This window comes from Pteropus medius, unplaced genomic scaffold, assembly GCF_902729225.1.
Source record: "Pteropus medius unplaced genomic scaffold, Ma_sr-lr_union100, whole genome shotgun sequence".
NCBI lineage: Eukaryota > Metazoa > Chordata > Mammalia > Chiroptera > Pteropodidae > Pteropus > Pteropus medius.
In genome coordinates, this window is record NW_024340701.1 from 7,993,963 (window position 1) to 8,013,157 (window position 19,195).

At 38.8% G+C, this 19,195-nt stretch overlaps 1 protein-coding gene across 3 annotated transcripts in view; it reads left to right on the forward strand.

Annotated features, from left to right (window-relative positions):
• Positions 1-19,195, forward strand: part of TCEANC2 (transcription elongation factor A N-terminal and central domain containing 2) — a 31,428-nt gene that overhangs the window by 769 nt on the left and 11,464 nt on the right. For 2 of the 3 annotated variants that reach the window (XM_039886938.1, XM_039886934.1), the window contains exons 2-3: positions 263-418; positions 8,686-8,827. In XM_039886938.1, the coding sequence (XP_039742872.1) occupies positions 317-418; positions 8,686-8,827 (244 nt within the window). In that variant the 5' untranslated portion in view covers positions 263-316. The remainder of the gene's footprint in view (positions 1-262; positions 419-8,685; positions 8,828-19,195) is intronic. The other variant, XM_039886943.1, reaches the window with a different exon arrangement.

Sequence of the window (19,195 nt, forward strand, 5' to 3'; positions counted from 1 at the left end):
TGTAACAGTTTCAGTTCTTAGGAAGATGTTTCTTTTTCAAGAGGAAATCTTCCTTTAAATTCCACCCAATAGTCCTTATAATTCAGGAATGCTTCCAGAGTAAATAGAACTCAGTTGTGTCACTTTAGTGAACATGTATCCCAGCAGTTTTGATGATATTTTAGAATCTGCCCTGTTTTTTTAAAAAAACAACTAAACTACAAACTTTATTTGAATTTTATCCCCCGCCCCCCTCCATGTCCTCTTCCTGTTCTGGGATCAGACTTGCCCTCTTACTTGAGCAGAACACACCGAAAGTAATTGGAATCCTCTAGAAATGGATAAATTCGTCATTCGAACACCAAGAATCCAGAATAGTCCTCAGAAGAAAGATCCCGGAGGAAAGATTTACAAGCAGGCCACGATTGAATCTCTGAAGGTGAGAGGGGATCTGGGACTGGAGAAAATGTGCAAAGAACTGATAGTAGGCTGTGTGAAAGAGGTTGACCATGGGAGACGTGCGAATTATTTCTTGCTATGCTTACTCCCCAACGCTTTCCTAACGACTACTAATTTGTTTCAGCCATACCTCATACAGACTTATTTATCAATTCCTGCACTTCTGTTACACTTTTCTGATTACTTTGGCTTTATGGTATGTTTTGCTAGCTGGTGCGACAAGTCCCCTAAGTTATTTTCTTTTGCAAAATTTTCTTGTCTGTTAGGAGTGTTAAAGTACTAAATATGATTCTGTGTACTATGTACAAACTCAATAAGGCTGAGTGGCATACTATACTCTCATAGCTGGAACTGTATGACATGGCCTCCATAGCTACAGCTGAGACTGAGAAAGAGACTTTTAATGGGCTTTTTGTAACATTGTACTCAGCCTGGTTTCTGTTAGCAAGGAAGAGGCCAAGAAATAGATACAGGATAGACAACCAGTAATGAATCATGAATGTAGGTACCCAGTTAAAGATAAAATAATTATTATTTCACTAAGAACAAAAATAAAAACCTGCCTGTTATTAGTTTCCTTTGTCTTCTAGAACCTCTCTTCCTACATTTCTGACTTTTTCTTTTTCGGTTTCCTTCATTGGTTTATCTTCCTCCAGTAGACTCCTAATATTTGTGCTCCCCAGAGCTTTGTCACATTTTTTTGTATTTGTCCAGAGTGACCTTATTCATCTTAAGGCTTGCTTCCCTTGCTGATAACTGCCATACATGCACCTCCAGCCTAGATCTCTGAGAGTGAGAGTGAAATCTGGGGCTAGAAAAAATGTGCAAAGAACTGATAGCAAAGTGGCATTCTGTGTACTTTATATACTCAGGATGGACTCCTCTCCTAGATGTGCTACAGGCTTACCAGACCCACATTAGAAAGGGAAGTATAAACAGAAGCCCTGGGTTCTAGTACTTACTATGCAACTGGGTGATCTTCAGCAAGTCATTTCCTTCTCTGGGATCTCAGTTGTCCTCACCTAGAAAATGTGGGGATTGAACTGTATCAGTGTTTCTTGCCCTTACATCTCCCACTTTAAATTAAAAAATCTTATCCTCATCTAGAGTAGTGCCATGGTCTGTTAACCTATCTCCCTGCCCTTGGCATCTCGTCCTTTCCCCTCCACACTTAAGCCAGAGAAGTAAGTCTTAAAAAGATGGAAATCTATTCAAGTCACCTCCCTGCCTAATCCTTCAGTGGTTTCTCATTACCTATCGATAAAGACATTTCTTTACATGACACCCAAGGTTCTCCATGACCTGGAACCTGCTTGCCTCATTCCCTGCTGCTCTTATTTACATTTCATCCAGTGTCAGGCACTCACAATTTCTCAGAGATGTGCTCTTTCATACTTCTGTACCTTTGCATATGCTTTCCTGTTTGCCTGACTTTACTCTCTTGGAAACAATACAGTATAGTAATTAAGAATGTAGACTCTAGAGCCAAACTCCTGCATTAAAATCCCAGCTCTGCCATTACTCCTGGTGTGACCTCGGACAAGTTATTTAACCTCTCTGTGTCTCCTTATCTATAAAATGGGATTAATAATATCTGTTTTATAAGGTAGTTATGAAGCTTGAATGAGTCAATATATGTAAAGTACTTGGAACAGAGCTTGGCACACACTAAGTACTATGTCGGTGTTTGCTATTATCATTTACTTTATGAAATCCTATTTAGTCCCCATGACCTAGTTCAAGAGTCTCCTCTGTTATGAGGCCTTTCATGACTACCCTTCTGCCCCACAGATACTTGTTGACCTTAAAAATAAAACAGCCAGTTATTTTATCAGCAAAAATGTTTTTCTTTTCAGGAATGGCAGAGAATTACAATTCAAGAGAAGCATGCTATAGCAAAAAAATATAGGCAAGTCTACGAAACAAAGGTGAGGGAGCTTTATAGAGAAAAAAGAGGAAGTTAGGAAGGGTGCTTTGCAAGTAAGTCCATTGAAGGAAAGAGAGTTCAGAGTGGTGATGGCTTCTCATTGACTGAGTTTTGAGGGTTCCCATTGGCTGAACTTGTTGCTGGGCAAGTAGAAAATCTTCCATCCTCTTGTTTAGGTAGTGGAGACACTTTTTGTTGGGAATGCAAGATATGGTCGCTTCCTCTTGGGGTCTGTAACTGACATGATGTGGTGGTGCCAATAGTGCATGACAGCTCCTCCTTCTGGCCTCCTGAGTCCATTTTGAATGCAGTTTCCTTTATTCAGTTTCACATTCTCTAAGCCGTCCCTATATCTTAAACATGCCCCCATCATTGCACTTATTTGTGGTATATTATAAGTGTTTCTTTACATGCCTGTGTCCTGCTACACTCTAAGCTTCTCGAAAGAGTATGTCTTATTGATTTTGTGACTGCAGTGCCTAGCAGAGGGCTTGGCATATAGAAGCCTTTAATACCTTTTTCCTAATGACCAAATGAACTAAAACTCCAAAAAACCTTGACATGGCATATGAGACCCTTCCTGTTCTGACCCAGTGAACCTTGTCATCTTGTCTCTTGTAGCTCCCCATTCACAGGAATGCATTACAGCCACACCCTGTTTCTTGCTGTTTTCTATTCTCTTTCTTGACTCCAAGGCTTTGAATAATGCTGGTCTCTTTTCCTGGAAAGCCTTCTCTTTCTTTTTACAGAGTGAATTTCTATTCATTTATCAACCCACTAAAATGCAACTTTCCCTGTGAATCCTAGATTATAAATTTCAGTGACCTTGGGTATTTTATTTACCTCTATATCCTTGGACCTGTCACAGTGCTTGGCATATATTAAGTGGTCAATAAATATTTGTTAAATAAGTGTATGTTGAAATGCCTTCTAGGTCCTTGGGAGAGTTAATCTTTCCCTCTTCAATAGTCTCTTATCACCTGGTCAAATATGGGTCATTGTACTTACCTTACTGTATTACAATTATCTGATTACTTGTAGTTTTTCTGTCTACTATGAACTTCTAAGGACCAGGACTACAGTGTTTTATTATGTTCTGATTCCGCACCTAGACCTAACACAGTACCTGTACATTGTAGGTATAAAATTATTGAATAAATAAGATACGTTCTTATTTAGAGATGCCCTTGCAGAGTCTAGATATTAAACTATTTTATAAATATTATCGTGAATTAACTTTATGCCCAACACTATGCTAGATACTCTAAGACAGGGGTCCCCAACCCCCAGCCATGTCGTGGCCTGTTAGGAATGGGGCCATGCAGCAAGAGGTGAGCAGCAGGCCAAAGAACCAAGCTTCATCTGTATTTGCAACCACTCCCCAATGCTAGCATCATCACCTCAGCTCCGCCTCACATCATCGGGCATTAGATTCTCATAGGAGCACTGGTCCCTGATGCCAAAAGTGTTGGGGACCGCTGCTCTAGGGACCAAAAGAGAAATTTAAGGTCAAAGTATGAGAACTTGTGGGACTTCCCATTAGAGGATCATAGCATAAGAAATTATTAAGTAATGGTACAAAATCGTATGTGATCCATTACAAAATTGTTGTTTGGACAGTAGGAGTTACGAGAGGAGAGAGCTCAGTGTCTGTTTTAGTGGACAGAACATCCTGAAGGGATGGAAAGAAATTTGTCTAGGTAGAGGGAAGTAGTGACATGACACCATTCAATAAGTGGTACTTGCTGTTCTCTTTCCTTTATGCATGCACAGATGCTTGCTTTCATGTGTATACAATGACAAATTAAAATCAAATTAAGTTAAATGTGAGTTCTATAGACTTAGCTAGGTCTACTCTCTGCCACATGACTTATGACCACACACCAGCGTCACAGTTTAATGTCAAGAATTTGCTAAATGTTCAAGCCTCAATTTCCTCATCAGTAACATCAGAGATAACGATGTCTAACCTGCAAGGTGGTTATGAGGGCTAAATCAGTAAATGCATGTTGAAAGGGCTAAGCATTGTGCATGGAATGTAGTAAAAAGTGGTAGTTTCCTCTTTTCATGTACGGAAAAGGAGAGGCTTGTATAGTAAAAGTAGATCCGAGATGGTGATGATGATAATAATTATAATGATTACTACTAACATTTATTAAGCCCATTTCTATAGACCAGGCATTGTGCCAAGTGCTTTATATTAACCATTTAAATTCTAATAACGACTCTGAAATGGTTGCTTTTATCATTTATATTTTACAGATGAAGAATCTAAGGTACAGAGAGATTAAATATTTTGCTTAAAGGTCATGCAACTATAAATGGCAGAGCTGGGATTTGAACTAGACAGTCTGATTCCACAGTCTGCCCCTGTAGGGTACACTCTCTCTATATAAAAAAAAAAGTGGAAGTTTCTGAATGCCACGCAAAGGAGGTATAAAAATCTTAGAATATTAGGACCATTGTACTTCTGTTATCAGCATAGTACAAGTAATTTTGCCATAGTCTTATCACATTCAATGAAAGTGATACTCAATAGAGTTCATGTAGTGTACATTTGAATGGTAGAGGTTAATTTCGTTAATCTCTTCTTACTCTCTTAAGGGAAAATGATTTCTTCTGTTGGTTGCAATAGGAGATTTTTTAAATTAAAAGACTCTAGAATGTTAATTTTTTTAGATTCAGTACTCAAGAATGCTCTATAAACCTTTCTTCTCTTTGTAGGGTTGACTAGCCTATATGTTGTCCCTTGTCCCAACCAGTGGAGTGGTGCCCATGTTATTGCTTATGAGCAAATCATTTTCCCTAATTGCTTTTGTCAAGGTTGATATTTCAGCTATCCACAACTGTAAGACCAGATGGTATTTTGGAGAGGACATCTTTCTGGCAATAACCATTCCACCACTCATTATAGTTATCCCATTGATATTTCATGTTCACGTCCCTTGTTCCTCTAAATAATTCTGATAAGAACTTGAAATTTATATTTTTGGGCCCATATTTGGACAGAAATAAAGAAACATTCTTTGATATTTATGGAATTCCTTTGCTCTGAAACCGACTGTTACATTTTTCTATTTCTCCAATTAAATTTCAGATCTGAAAACTGTTCTGTACTTAATCCTCGTGGGTAGAAATGTCTTTGTTCAATGACACCTACTGTGCACTGGGGATAGAGAGACAAATAAATTGTTCCAGCCCTCAAGTTGCTCATAGTCAAGTGGAGAAGATAACCTTGTAGATAAGTATATGTAGAAAGCAGAGATGCAGTAACATAAGTCTGTACATATTACAGAGGGACCCAGAATGGAGTGTGGTCAAATGTAGTTGGAGAGAGGCAAGAATGGCTTCATAAAAGAGATGATGTTTGAAGAGTCTTAAAAAGTAAATAGGTTTTTATCACGTGGTTGAGGCAAAGAAAGAACATCCTAAGCAGAGAGTGTGAAATACTGTGATTCATTTAAACAGCCTACAATAGTTTGGTATATCTGGAGCAGATGATGAGGCTGAAAAAGATGTCAGGAGCCAAGTCATGTAAGGCTTCTTATGCCATTCTAAAAAGTTTGGGCTTCTATAGTTCCATATGCTGGAATTATCAAATGTGAAACCCCGAACCTCATCCTAACCACGTAGAAATGCTGGATAAAAAATCTTCAATACAAAGCTGAGTTTGAAAGCAAGAAAGAGAAATCCTCAAGTGCCAGGAAGAGAGAGGATACTAGTGTAGATTTAATTGAGAATACATCTTAAAAAATTGTAAGGATGAATACTAAAATAATAGAATGTATAACTTCTAAATCACAAAGAAAAAATCAAGATTAAAGAAAACTCAGTTTGTTAAGTAAAAGGTAAAAGAGAAAAAACAAAACAAAACGAGAAAGTATGTCCAATTATATGAGTAATCGTAATAAATGCAAATGGGTTAAACATGCCTATTAAAAGAGAGAGATTCTCAGATTGAAAGAGAAGGTGGAGCAAAATAAAGTAGCCATGGGATATTTAAAGCATAATGACCTAGAAAAGTTGAACATAAAGGGATGGAAGACCAAATATGAATATGTCACTGGCAGCAGTTCATCGAAGCAATGTTTATAACAGGAAAAATGTATGAGTGGGGGGGACCCTGAATATTCATTAGGGAAATAGATTTTTAAATTCTAAGATATTCGTATATAAAAATAATGGAATACTATCCAATACAGTTAAAGTGGATCATCTGGCTATACATACACACACACATCAATGTGAATAAATCAAGAAAATATATTGAGTGAAAAAAAGCAAGTTGCAGAATCACATGATATTTATATCATCTTCCTATTGAAAATATCCCCTTACCTGGCTTCATTTATTTATTTTTCATACCATTTAACACTAATACTATTTTATATTATAATAGATCATAAAAAAAGGACTTCGTCTCATTTTGGCTAGGGCCTTTAAAGACTGAGAACAAAGCAACAGGTATCAGATGGTATTCCTAAATGAGATTCTAGACCATCCATGCAGAACTTGTGAAGGCAATATAGGACCAGTTTTGGAATCCTGGACCCATCACCCACCTTAGGCTATAATGAAGGTTGAAGTTGAAAGAAGAAAAGAGAAAGAATTCTTTTAGCTAAAGTGAATGTTTTTGGAGAACTTGACCTCAGATCTTGGAGATGGTGGACACAGACCAGGCCTGTGCCTGGGAACATCTGAAAACAGGGATAATGGCTGACTGATGCCAGAGGAAGTGGCTGCATTGAGAACGCTGTTACCCTCAGAATTTTTCAGGGCAAATATATAGGCAGTAGTGGAGAAAATGCTGGCTGGTGTGGAATTGAATTAAAGGGTTTGGGTTTACAAGTGTCCTTGGAAGGGCAATGGGAGCCCTACAGAGAGAGTCTGTGTGAAGTGGGTTGCCAAAAACTGGGGACTTTGGGTGGACTTGTAAGCAATTGGCTGGAAGAGGCGTCGCCAACGTTTTGGGAACTGCGGGTGAGATCTCAACAATGGGAACTCTCCAAGGAACCACAAAAGGACCCCTAAGAAAAAAGTCAGCTTTACATATCTGCTGAGACTAGAGAGCACTAAAACCTGATTAGTAAAGCATTTCAACAGAAAGTAAGGCTTTTTTTCTGTCTCTTACCTCTCCTCCTTTTCCTAGCTTTGAACCTGGAAGGGTCAGAGACCAAAGCAAAGAAGCAGATCTGGGAAAAGGGTGGAGCAAAGATAGGGAAATAGCATCAGAAATCCCCTCCTCCCACCATGGCCTGCTGGGCTGAAAACAGATCCCAGCCAGTGGAGGGAGTGAGCCTTTTTGGGGGGGGGGAGGGGCAGGGGGAGGTTGCTTTTTATTGAACTATCACCTGCATATAGAAAAGTGGACAGACATGAGTGTACATCCTGACAGATTTTCACAAAGTGAAGATATCTGTGTCCCCAGTATCTAGATCAAGAAACAGAACATTATCAGAATCCTAGAAGCCCCAGTGCCCCCTTCCATTCCCAGGGTAGTAAACATCTGAGAAAATTTTAAAAGCAGCTTTATTATTTTGTTTCTCGGTTTAGTTTTTTAAAAATTTTCTCTAGTTGAAATAATTTCAAAACTACAGAAAAGTGGCAACATAGTACAAAGAACTTCCCCATCTCCTTCACTCATATTCCTTTGTTGTTGATATTTTACACTTAATGGAAAGATGGTAGAATCTTCCAGGAATTGAAAGAGAGGAATGAGTTTGTGAAGGGTAAGGAGACTTAAAATTTAATGCTCTACTGCTTTATGTGAAATGGCAAAATGTTAACTTATTTTCATTATAAATAGTGAATTACTCTGTACTTTTCTTTGTGTTTGAACTTTTTAAAAATTCTTCAAACAAGAGAATTTTAAGTTTTATCATCTAGGAAGTGGGAAGCTGTTGAAGTGTGCTTTTGTTGTTGAAATAAATACATCTTTATGACTTTTCTGCTCTCTGTCCTTGCCTATGGATTAAGACACTTAAGTGAGCTATAGGGTTGATTCACCTCAGCATCATTTTTCTTTTCTTCCCATCTTATTGCCTTTCACTGGTATCACTGCTAAGTGCCCAGTGATGTGTGACATGGTAAGATTAAAACTTGCACTTTTCCTAATAGGTGTAACTCCCTTCCTTATGTGCAGTAGGCAGGACCTGCTTTTAAGCAATTACCCATCATTTGGGGCTATCTTACACACTGTGCTTTGGTTCAGGTCATAATCAATAATTCATATGTCAGTAGGAGCCCCATTAGCTCAGGTGAAGGCAGATGTCTTTCTAATGAAAATGTTCCATTTTCCAAATGACGTTTCTTTTTCCCAGAGAGTTGTGGTTATAGAAGACATAAAAAGATGGAAAACTACATTGGAGCTTCCTGATCAAACCAAAGAGAATCTAGTTGAAGCCTTACGAGAATTAAAGAAGAAAATACCCTCCAAGGAAGTGTTAAAATCAACAAGGATAGGTACGTTCCTTCTGAATGAAAAGTACTTATATTTTGTCTCCTTCCTTCTTCCTTTTCTCACTCAGTCAAACATTAAGTTATCCTTCTATCAGTGCTTCTCAAACTACTCATGGTAATGGACCATTGTTTAAAAAATTCTGCATTGGTTGCAGAACAATACTTTCATAATATAAAATAAAAATTACAAGAAAATTAAAATATACAAAATATAAGTTCCACTTTTTAAATTAGATTTAACATATAGAATTATTGTCATATTGCTACATTATATAGCATATTGCTATAAATGTTTCTAAATGCTTACTTCAGTTCTTACTGCATGGACTGGCAACTGGAAATGATCTGTAGATAACATTTTGAGCATGTTTGATGGTGGGTGTGCAAAAATGAGTAAGACTTGGTTCGTGACCTCAAGGAAATTAGGGTTTGGTGGAGAAATAAGCATGTAGACAAATGGGAACAATAAAGTGTTATGTATTATACATAAAAACATAAACAATATCCTGGATACTATTCTGATCTGTACAAGGTATGTGCTGGTATAAAGCACAGAGTAGTTACTTACATCTGGGGAATTCAGAAAAGGCTTCATTGAAGTAGCATCATTTCAGTTAAATTTTGAAAGAGAGTTAGCTTTTCTGTCTTGAGTAGAAATAACTTGCAAAGCATGGTTTATAAAAGCAAAATGATAGCATTTGCTGCTACATCATTTATTATATAGCATTAGAGATATTTAAAAGGTAAGTCAGGGACTACACTGAATTGCCATTTTAGTACAGTAGACAACTGTGAATAATATGCAAGGGAGGGCCAACATGTGTTCCTCAAGCTGCTCCCAACTCCCCAGAGAGTCCAGGGTAGTCATTCGCAGCTGCTGTTCTTGCCCTCACTAGTGCAGCCATTGGCTTCTCTGCCTCCCCTTGACCTCTTGTTCATGAGAAGCAGGAGAGAGAACAGCTTCAGACTGGCGCTAACAGCTGGCAAGAGCTGTGTGAAACCCCCAGAGGACCCCCAAGAGTCTTGAGAGTTGCACCCTTGTAATATAAACCAGAATCTGAGAAAATTAGAGCTTAAAGAACATAAAACCCTATCATTATAGCCAAGGAGATTCTCCCATCTGCTAGTGGATTTTCTCTTTATAGGTTGTGGTCGCTAGAGGGCAATAAGACCATTCAGATGAGCAGATAAGGAATTTCCACCAGTAGAGGGTACTAGTGATTAATATTTTATGACGTATATATTTACATATATGTATGTGTTCATATTTAGCCACACACCACAAATACCATTTATGATCAGATTTTAACCATGTAATAGGCTGGAATTGTCATACAAATACAGAACATGATCATTTTTGAAAAATCATTTCTGTTCTTTGAGTAAATTGTGAGTATGCTTTTAAGAATGGGTGTGTCCGATCAGAGATTTCAATTCAAGGATCATAATGAAACAAGGGGCTCGACTTGGGAGGAGCTGGAAACCATCTAACTTTTGAGTCTTGACCCTACTCTAAGCCTTCCCTAAACCTAAGGTTGTATGGAATAGGGGTTTCTTGATTTCTTTTGTAGTCACATCAGTTGCCAGGCTGAAGATTCATTTGGATCATTGCCTGAGAATGTTTACATTCTTCCACCTTTAGCTTCCTGCCTGTCCCTATCCTGTGGGCTATAAGGGATAAATATTTACTGAGTGTCTTCTTTGTGCTGGGAACTGTGCTGGCATAATAATGGAGACAGATATTGTCCCTGCCTCTTTGAAGCCTGCAGTCTAATGGAAGGACAGACAATTTAACAAGACTTCCTCAGACAATGTAATGAGTGCTCTAATGATTGGGAGAAGTTAGCCCAAGGAGTATATGCGTTGGAAGTAGAGGAGAAGATGTTGAAGAATGTGTCAAGCAGAAGGTACATCATGTGAGCTGTGCAGAGGGCTGGAGGTGGGAGAGAACAGGATACACTGCAGAAACTAAAAGAAGTTTTGTGTGTTCGAAGTGAAGCTGAGGAGACCACCTGGATCAGTAGGAAAAGGCCCTTTGGAAGCCATTCAAAACTAGTCTTAGTATCTATTGGTTATTTGTCTCTGTGTGAAAATTACCCCCAAATTTAGCGGCTTAAGTATCTGTTATCACACACAGTTTTTCTGAGGGTCAGGAGTCTGGGAGCTGCTTATCTGGGTGATTCTGGCTCACGGTCTCTAAAGAGCTATTGGCTGGGTCTGAAAGTTTGACCAGGGCTTAAGGATATACTCAAAATGGCACACTCAGAGGATTGCTGGTAGGAGGCCTCAGTTCTTCATCACATGGGCCTCTCCTTAGGGCTGCTCATGACATAGCCATTGATTTCCCCAGAACAAGTGATCCAAGAGAGAACAACAAAGATGGAAGCCACAGTGTTTTTTATAATCTAATCTCAGAAATGACATAATGTCACTTCTATCATATTCTGTTAGTCGCGCAGACTAACAGAATATGATAGAAGTGACATTATGTCATGGTACAATTTGGGAGGCAACTACACACAGGTTATGAATACCAAGAGGCGAAGATCATTGGGAGCTATCTTGTAGACTGGCTGCCACAGTATGTATTTCTTTTTATTTCTCCTAGATATATTATACTTCTTGGACATGCAGATTTATGTTCATTTGTAGAAATTTTGTAGCTGATCTCTCTTCCAAAGTGCCTCTTTTTCATTCTGTCTATTCTTTCATTCTGAGATTCTATAATTAAAAATATGTTAGACCTTTTATTTTCCATACCCCTTAGCTTGTTTGTCATTTTTTATCTCTTTGTCTCTTGTAGAATTCTGGGCAATTTCAGATATATATTTTCCAAGTCACTAATTCTCTTTTCTTCTGACTCTTATCTGCTATTTAACCCATTCATTTTGTTCTTTATCTCAAAAACTTTCTCATTTTTATAAATTTCCTTTTTCCCCCTAAATCTCTCTTAAATATTATTTGTACATTCTTATGATTGTACCTTTTATTTCTTTAAACATTTAATGTATAGTTCTGTATTTTTCATCTGACTGTTCTAATATTTGTAGTCTTTAGGGGTTTAAATCTGTTGTTTATTGTTTCTACTGACCCTCATGGTGCTTGGCTCCCCATGTGTTTGTTGACTTTTAATTGTGAACGCATTATTTTAATCTATGGGAATTTTGTGTGACTAAATTGAAGAAGCTTCCCTCTAGAGAGGTTAGCTTTTTTGATTAGTTTGTTTGTTTGTTTGTTTGTTGCTGCCAATAGAGAAGGGTGACTTCTGACCTGGAATACTTTAATATACCTCTCAAGGATCCCAGCTCAGTATAAGAGTTCCAGGATTAGCTGTCCTAGTTCACCACTGGCCCAAAGCTAAGTATTTTAGCAGCATTGCTATTAACATCAGCCCTTAGTTTAGCCCCGCCCCTCCCTGTGCCTACCCCTTTAGCCTCTGCTTACTTTTTTTTGAAGAGGAAATAAAGTGGTTTTTATCTAGAATCTAGATTTACTGCAGTGAAAGGGTAGCTTTACTCTACAATAAAATGATTATTATTGAAGGGTTTTGAATGGAGAAATGACATATTCACATTTGCATTTGAGAAAAAAAATCTATCTGGATGCCATGTGGGGAAAGTATTGGAGAGAAGCAAACCTAGAGACAAGAAGCCCAGTGAAGAAGCCACAAAAACATCTGGCTGAGACATGAAGGTGGCCTGATGGGGTAGTAGTTGTGGGAATGGAGAAATGTGGTTGGAATCAAGAGACATACATGGAATAAAATCCCAAAGGACCTATAGATTGATTGGATGTTGGGAATGAAGATAAAGGAGTGAAGGCTGAAAGCTAGATTTCTGCTATGGGCAAGTAGGTAGATGGCAGTACCACTCATTAAGATAGGGAACAACAGATTTAGAGGCGAGGAGATTAATAAATTCAGTTTTAGACTTAGTGTTTGACATACTGAGGGAAATCCATGAGGAAACGGGATGTTGGATGTGCAAGGCTGAAGCTAAGGAGAGACCATAAGTTTATACTTGGGAGTCATCATCAGCATGTAGTTAGAAACTGAGGCCATGGAAATAGATAAGCTTGCTCTGGGAGAGTGTTTAAGAAAAGCATAGAGCTAAGTCCAAAATCTTAAAGCGGACCAATATTTAAGAGACTTATAGAGGGAGACTGAGAAGGTATGACTAGAGAAACAGAAAGGAAACAGGAGAAAATGCTGTCGTGAACGGGAGGGAATATTTCTAGGGAGTGATTGGTCAGCAGTGTCTGTTCTCAAAGGCCTAAATACGCTAAGTCTAAAAAGTGCACATTAGGTTTTGCAAAGTAAGGTCATAACTGATTTTGGTAAGGTCACAGTAGGGTTTGGGGCAGAAAGTTGAGTGAGGAGGAGGTAAGAAAATGAAAATGAAAATAGGCAACTCTTTCAAGAAGTTTGGTATTGAAAGAAAAGAGAGAAGTCACAGTATCAGAAAGGGAATGTGGGACCAAAGAAAGTTGTCATTTTTAAAATAGGAGAGATTCTAACCCATTAAGTGACAGTTTAGTAGACCTTATAGAGAGTGGACTGGACTTACCAAGGGTTAACTGTGGAGATGAGGATGTCAGATGCCTCTCATTTTGTTGCCTCTCTTACCCTCTCCACTGGCTCTTTCTACCTTCAGACACACTCAGATCTTCCCCTTTAATTGGCTTTGCCATCTCTTCCAGATGCCTTGTTTCCCTCTCTTTTTTTTTATAGGCCAGTTGTTTTAAAAATGATTGATAATCAAAACTCCCATTTCTGCCCCTCCCATTCCTTCATTCAACTCTTTCTCTACTGGTTCTCCCACAACCACTCTTTTTTTCCTCCAGGACACGAGTGATGTAATTCTATCCAAATCCAATCATCTTGTCTCATTTCTCATCTTCCCAGAACTATGAATTTGAGACCATTGATTAATCTCTTTTCTGTCAATATAAATGACACTGAACTTGTTGCCAATTCCTTATTTTTTAAATCTTCATTACCTTCATAGCCTTTATCTGAGTTTGTTATTACTTATTTAATAATTTGCTGCCTTATTTTTTATTTACTTAACAGTAACCCTACACCAGCAGGACCATGCAACACATTTTATTTAGTAACACACTTCAAGCATTAGTGTGGCATATAGCAAGAGCTCAGGATACAGTCATCAAATGAATGAAAATAACATGGTCCAATAAGATTTTCTCCATGGCTCTTTCTAGCTTTCTGTATTCCTGTTTCTTGCCTTTCTTCGTTTCTTCAGCCCTTGTTCCCTGTTCCCTAATAAGGTGCTTTTCTAGAAAGCTCCAGCCTCAGTCTTGCTGCTGCTTTAGGGCACTTCATCAGAGAGCCTGTCCACTCTCCAGCTTAACTGAGACCTTAAGTCAGATAACCTTTGGATAGGCATCTCCCAGCCTGATCCACTTTTGAATCTTAGATTTTTAGAAATGTTGTTCCAGTTTATATTCCTACCATTTTCTTAAAATCTTACTAATTTAATAAGGTAAAAATAGCATCTCGTTTTCATTTGCTATATGGAATTGTTTTTATGTTTATTGGCACTTCGTCCTTTTTTTGTGTGAATTGTTTATGTTCGTTGTCCATTTACTATTGAGATCTTTTCATTTTGCTATCTGTTTCTGAGCTTTGTAAATGTTGATGTCATAACACTTTTAAATCCATTTAGCTATCTCAATTTATAAAGGAGGAAACTCTGACCCAGGAAGATGAAGTGACCTATCCAGGGCCACATAGTGAGTTATAACCAGGGATGTAATGAGAACCCAGGTCTCTTGGGGCAGTGTTTTTTCTTGGTTAGCAGACTGCCACTGTGCCTTGGACCGCAGCCATATGTGCCTTTATTTTATTGGACCATCTCTATGGGTTATGCCATCTGCTCAAACTCACCTCTTTTAAACAGAATTTAGTACCTTTTCTTGTGTACCTCAAATGCAAGTTTTCTCCTAGTACTCCCATTTTAGTCACTGCCCCTAGAATTCTATGACATAAACTTTTTTTTTTTTTTTTAGGCAAGGCAACCCTTGGTTGACCTCACAGATTGCAAGGACTCCGTCAGCTTACAATCCCTTATTTTTTTATTTTTTACACCTACAGCATCTGACATAAACTCTTAAGGCAGAAATGCCCAGCAGGCAGTTGGAGTTGTGGGATTGAAGCTCAGATGAGAGATTTAGACTAAAAATATATATTTGGAAGTCATTTGTCTAGAAGCATTTGCTTAAAATCACCTGGATGAATTCTTTGAGTAAAAGAAATGATTAAAGGGCTAAAGGATTGAACTTAGAAGATGTATGGTAGGGAAGTGGGAGGAGGAAGAAGAGCCAGTGAAGTGGCAGAGGGAGTATAATTAGAGCAAGAAAGAGAGAGCCAGGGCAGTATTGTGACATGCAGGCCAAGGAGGAATGTTTTAAGAGGCAGGGGAAATGAGTGGCCTCACTGTTCTCAAGTGATCTGGGAAGTTAAGGTCCAGCTGGGCTAAAGCTTTTGGACCTGGCCCTTAATGGGGCCTCTGATTGGACACTTTTATTTTTAAAAAGGCCAGTGGATAAGGGGTATTGAGTAGATGGCTGACGAAGCAGTGGAGTTAGGCCTTGCAGTCTCAACCTGGTGAGCAAACATGCTCCACTTTGCAATGCTGTATATATGAATATTCTGGGAAAAGTTTTATGTCAATCATATTGATCTGATTTCAGGGATATCTTACTTTCATTTATGATTGATTAACAACCAAAAAACCTATTCTTAAGAAAGTGATTTCCCATCTATGACGTCATTTGATCTATATAGTAATTCTGGAAGGTAAATGTTATTATTTTTTCCATTTTACAAATGGGAAAACAGAGGTTTAGAGAATTTAACTTACCCAGGTCAGAAAACCGAATAATAATTGACTAAGCTCAGATGTTCTTATGCTATGTCATGCCTCCTCCTGAAACCTAAAGATGCACTTTTCTTTGTCCATGGCAAGCTCTTGTCCTTCAAGACCCAGATGACATACATGAAGCTAAAAACGTTTGTTGAATGAATAAATGAGTGAGAGTGTGTGTGAGTGAGCGAATGGGTATATGATTTGACTCACCCAAGGTCACAGTATAAGTTAGTGGCCAGGACCTTTCAGATGGACTTCTGTTCTCAAGTTGTGCCATAGATTCCCTTTGCTTAACAATCTCAAACTACTTATAGGCTCCTGTATTCATTTTCTGTGAATAATGCCATAACAAATTGCCACAAAATTAGTGGTTTAAAAGAACACAAATTTATTATCTTACAGATCAGAAGTTCAGTATGGATCTCAGTAGGCTAAAATCGAGGTGTTGACATGGGCACATTCCTGTCTGGAGACTCTAGGGGAGAATCTGTTTCCTTGCTTTTTTCGGTTTCTAGAAGCCACCTGTATTCCTTGGCTCATGATTCCCTTCCTCCATCTTCAGAGCTGGCAATGGTGGGTTGAATTCTTCTCACACCTCATCTCTCTGACCCACCCTTCTGTCTCTTCGACTTGCAAGGACTAGTATGATTAGGTTGGGTTCATCAAGATAATCGAGGCTAATCTACCCCATCTCAGGGCCTTTAACCGTAATCACACCTGCAAAGTCCCTTTTTTCCATGTAAAGTAACATATTCACAGGTTCTGAGGATTAGGGCATGGCTCTCTTTGGGGACCATTATTTTGCCTACCACAAGCCCTCAAATTATGCCATGCAATTTCAAGTTCCATGATCTTGTTCACTCTACTTCTTACGTGAGTCCTGTCTCCTTGAGTCATTATCAAGACTCAGGATGAGAATTTGCCGCTTTCATGGTATTTCCTGGCTCCTTTGCCAGCTTAATTGACTCCTCTATCCTTTAGCCCTCCCTGGTGGTCCCCCTTCAGTGCTATCTTGAGACCTGTAACACTTTCATGCATTTGTTTTGTTTAGATATTTTCTGTACTTAGACCTACCTGGAGCTCCTTAAATACAGGGGTGTGTCTTTCTAAACATTGTATCCCAATGTCTAGCACAGGGCCTGGTACATACCTAGTATTTGGTAATGTTTGTTAAATGAGTGAAAGATTATTTCCTGCAAGGAATTTGTCTTAACAATGTGCTGGGATGCAGAAACCCCCTATCCTTAAGCCCAGGGGACCTGACTTAGATCATAAGACCAGCCAGTGGCACCACTTGCTTTAAAACATAAATTTCATGGAGCAAATAATGACTTTTTGCAGATCATTAACTTTCTTGATGTAGCTACTGACCAACTTGTGACCTTGGGGAGAGGTCATGCAGCTTCGTTTTTTTTCACCTGAATTAGGAGGAGGTAGGACTGTGTGATACTCAGAGGAAATAGCATAGGGTTAAAGCATGAGCTCTGGAGCCAAACTGCCTATGTTTGAAACCTGGCCCTACTTCTTACTTGGTATGTGCTTCGCAAGTTACTTAACCTCTTAGTTTCTCAGGCTCTTTACCTATAAAACAGGAATCACAATAGCACCTAACTCATAGGGTTGTCCTGAGGATCAAACAAGTTTAGGTATGTAAAGCATTTAACACAGTGACTGTCATCGTTATTGTTATCATGAATTCTTTTTGTGATCTAAAATTTATGATTTTTGCCCTGAGTTTTCTAGAAGAGGGTTCCCTAGACTCCTTCTCCTCTTTTCCAGCCCCAGACTGGACTGTTCTTCCTGCTGTCACTCTTTTTTTGGAGACTTTTTCCTCTTGCTAGCAAATCTTACATCCCCCTGGGTCCCTTACAGCCTTGCCCTTCCTGAGATGGTTTCCTCGGTCTTGGCAGAGCCTCCTGACCAGTCTGGGTGGGGTTCCTGTGGGAGTTATCTATGGGATGTACTGCCCCCTGCAGGCCAGAAGCACTGACTCCACTGCCTTGCCCTGAGAGTGGAAGCCTTAGGCCCTTTGGCCACTTCTTAGGTCCTCTGCTCTTCTGATTTGGGAATACCAAGAAGGTGAACACTCCCTGTGTGCCAGTCCCTGATAACAGAGAAGTACAGGGTGTTAGTACAGGTCCTGAGGTCAGGCCACTTGTATTCAAATCCTGGTTTCTGCACTTAACCAGCTTTAAGACTGTGGGCAGTTATTTTGCTAAGTTTCAATTTTTCATTTATAAAAAGAGATATAAAAAAAGCATTTAATTCATTGTTTAGTTATAAAAATTAAACGAGATAATTTATATAAAATCTGGAGTAGCAAGCAGGATGAATTCTTAGCAACAGGTAAGGATTAGAAACTTTTGATTTCCCAGTACCTTTGGATTAAATTCTTTGCAGTTTCATTCTATTATTTTGTTTGCAATTGTGTGAATTTCTCAATCAAATACATCCATATTCAAATGTAAGTAAAAAAACAATTGAAAACTAAATACGATTTTTTTTATTTAACTGTTCGATTCAGTTCAGCAAACATTTATTGATCTTTCTCTGCTAGATACTATTCTGGAAACGTGGAATAGAACTTAAAGTAAGGATTGGGTTCTGCCCTTAAGCTGTTTGCAGTTTAGAGGAGAAAGTGAGCATTTAAATATTCTAGGCAGAGGGAACAGTGAACTAAGGCACAGAAATATAAGAAGGCCAGGCAGCCTGACCCAAAATTAGGATGTGCAAGTTGCTTTCTATGGCTAGAACTTAGTGCATGGAGGTAAAGGGGTAGGAATGCTGGAGGTGAGGGGAAGGAGGAAAGAAGGCAGCATGGCGAAAGGTAAGGCCAAAGAGGTTCAAGTCATCCAGAGTTTGAATGCTATACTTAGAAATTAATTTGAGGGCAGTATAGACAGCTACCGAAAGGATTTGGTGAGGGAGTGATGTGATCAAATTGTATTTTAAAAAGATTTTTTTTGACGTCTGTAAAGAAGACTAAATGGAGGAAGACTAGACAGAACAGAGATTGGTTAGTAAATCATTGCCATAAACCTGTGGAAGGGTGATGGGGCCTGAATCAGGGCAGCAGTGAGATTGAAGAGGGAGGTCAAGAGGAAAAGAAAGAGATATAAGAAATGTTAAGAAGCCTAACATGATGGGGGAATGGTCGTGCCATTGTATAACAAGAAATACAGGAAGAGGGGCTGAGGGAGATAATAATGAATTCCATTTTCTATTATAGCAACATTGAGTTAAAGGTGCTTACAAAATAAGCAGGTAGAGATGTTCATTAGGGGACTGGATATTTGGATCTTGCGCTTAGTGAGAGCCTTTGAGGTAGAGATACATATTTGATAGTGATCTGCTTGTAGATGGTGATTGGATTATTCATGGGAAGGCAGGTGGTTGGATTATTCATGGGAAGGCAGGTGAAGAAAGAACGGAAGAGGCCAAGGACAATGCAGGTGGGGTTCACAGATAATTAAAGGTTGAGATT